The following is a 2,500-nucleotide window of genomic DNA, read 5'->3' as shown; positions in this document are numbered from 1 at the left end:
ATAGAACGCGCGCTCTGGTTGGCTAATTGTGACTGAATTGTAGGGCATTATTCTCCCATAATGCCCATGGGCCAATTACTTGCTTGCAAAAACAAAGCAAAAGGTAATTAAGAGGCCATATAATAAACAACTTACTAACTGAGCTAGCTCGAGCCGTACTGGGGAATATTGGCCCTCGGTTGTTTTTGTACGGACCTCGCTGCGCTCAGTCCGTACTGCCACGACCTCGGGCCAATAATTATTCCCCAGCACGGCCCTCATGCTTGGTTATTAGGAAGTTATTCTACCATTGTTTTACCTTTTCCATTAATTTTATCAGTGAAACCAAGGATTACTTGGAAACCCTCTTTTATCAATGGGCTATCGGCATGCAAAGCAAAGATTGCCCACTAGCCTGTACGTGGCTAGTGGATTTTGCTGTAGGGCTTGTGAATTTTACATGTATCTTTCACTAGCCTGATGGGCAAGTGAAAGTTTTCGAGGGAATTTTCTGCGGAAATTAATTAATATAATTGAGCTTATAAGGATTTTTTCAGGCTAGTGAAAATGCCTTTTGGGGTGGTAGTACATGTACAATCTGGTTACAGCTTGCCCGAAGGGCAAAAAAAAAAAAAAAAAAAAAAAAATTCTGTGCACCCTTGCCTTTGTTTCAAAGGGAAACTTGATGGCAGTAGTTTTTATATTATATTAAGTAATTAATCGTTTAGCTCAGTGGTCCTAGCACCCACTGGTTTAGAAGGTTTGCAGGTAACTTTGATTCCTGTCTGTAACACTGATTTCCATTTTTGGTTGTTGTCTTTTTGCCTGGTAACCTGACACTAACATAATTATGGTTGTAATTGTATTCAGTGATCCTTAACTCATTTGTTTTGGTTCTCCTAGTACCTTTTGGTCGACACTCTGCACAAAGCAGTGTACAGCACAATAGATGACTTTACCACAGTTATCGGGAGAAGTGTGTCTTTTACGCCGGATGAAATCTTTTTTCACCCAAGCAGCAGTAATGTTGCGTTGGCGTACGATGAGTCAACGTCAAAGGTAATTTAGTATTGTAATTCTTGGCTAGGTGTGCTGTTACCCTTATTTTCATTTTATCAGCTGTTGCTATCCTCTTCCTTTTCCCATGTTTTGAGTGTCTATTTAATGAATTGATTGTGGTTTAGTATTGTCTGTACAGTGGCTTCATGGCTTGGGCACCGGTATTGCAAGGTCACGGATTCAAACCCTGTTGAAGTCCTGAATTTTCGGGCTTCTCTACGCAGTTGCTAAAATTTCATTCATAACTGCAAGGATCATAGACCTTATTCATAAATGGCGGTTACATATATAATTCTTTTGTCCACTTGCAAATTAGCCTACCAAGCCTCATTTTAGAGCAAGAATTCTTTGGTAGGCTAATTTGCACTTCAACAAAAGAATTATAAATTGACCGCCATTTATGAATAAGGTCTATTGCTTCACTTGACTTGAAATCTGCAGTTCAATTTATGATTCATTTCATATATCATTTCATCATTGATTCATTGATCACGGGAGCATTAGAACCCACAAATGACCTGCTCCCAATTGCCGTGGGTTCGTAACTCAGTTGGTTAGAGCGTCGCAGTGGTATGGTGACGTCACGGGTTCACTGAAGTCCTGACTTTTCCGAGCTTCTCTATACAATTGCTAATATTGCGTTCATAACTGTGAGGATCATAGCTTCACTTGATAAGACAGAGTAGAAGCTACAACTGGCCCTCTTACAAGGCAAACGGGTTAATGAATGTTAAGTTAAATATTACTGGTTACTTTACCTTGATTTTCGCCCCTTTCAATGGATGAAAAGTTAAGTTGTTCTCATCTCACTTATTAACCTTTTTGCTTCATTATTCTCTCTAGCTGTACTACTCAACAGACTTCGGTTTTACGTGGCGCTTGAAGGATGAGAATGTTCGTTCATATTTTTGGTGAGTGTGATTTTTGAAGTTAATGGTTAACTTAACCTCTTGTTATTGGTGACAGTTGCATTGGCTTCTCTTCTTGCAAAAATACTTCACAGTTTTGCCCTTTATTTGGTTGCATGTTCACATTAATCTCACCAGGCTAGATAATAATTTTATTGTTGTTGCTGTCACAAGTTACCAGTACTTAAACTCGGCCTCAGTTTGTTGAATTGAGTAACATAGCTGAACTTGACATGAGCACACAGAGACAACATCAAACTGAAATATCACAATAAAATTTCACTGGCAAATGTCAGGGTTCGTACAGGTCATGGAAAACTGGAAAAAGTCATCGAAAAGGTCATGGAAAGTCATGGAATTTAAAAAACTCTTAAGAGTACGAGCTCTGAATGGACACCAGGCAGCAAAGGGTTAACCTTTGCAACTTTGAACTTTTGGTAACTACTTTAGTATCATAATACAAAGTTGTGAATAAAATGTTCGTACAACAAACGGCTCTATGATTGACATAAAACATTGTGCTTTATAGTAGCTCAAAGCACTGACCTTGTGTT

The 2,500-nt window shown here is 38.9% G+C and overlaps 1 protein-coding gene across 1 annotated transcript in view; it reads left to right on the top strand.

Moving 5' to 3' along the window:
• LOC138029858 (sortilin-related receptor-like) overlaps window positions 1-2,500 on the top strand; it is a 139,973-nt gene that overhangs the window by 9,400 nt on the left and 128,073 nt on the right. The window contains exons 3-4 of the mRNA XM_068877675.1: window positions 883-1,038; window positions 1,882-1,949. Of these exons, the coding sequence (XP_068733776.1) occupies window positions 883-1,038; window positions 1,882-1,949 (224 nt within the window). The remainder of the gene's footprint in view (window positions 1-882; window positions 1,039-1,881; window positions 1,950-2,500) is intronic.

The sequence above is a fragment of the Montipora capricornis genome, chromosome 13 (genome assembly GCF_036669925.1).
Source record: "Montipora capricornis isolate CH-2021 chromosome 13, ASM3666992v2, whole genome shotgun sequence".
NCBI classification, from domain to species: Eukaryota; Metazoa; Cnidaria; class Anthozoa; order Scleractinia; family Acroporidae; genus Montipora; species Montipora capricornis.
Note: the sequence above shows the minus strand (reverse complement) of the source record. Positions and strands in the feature narration are given on the sequence as shown.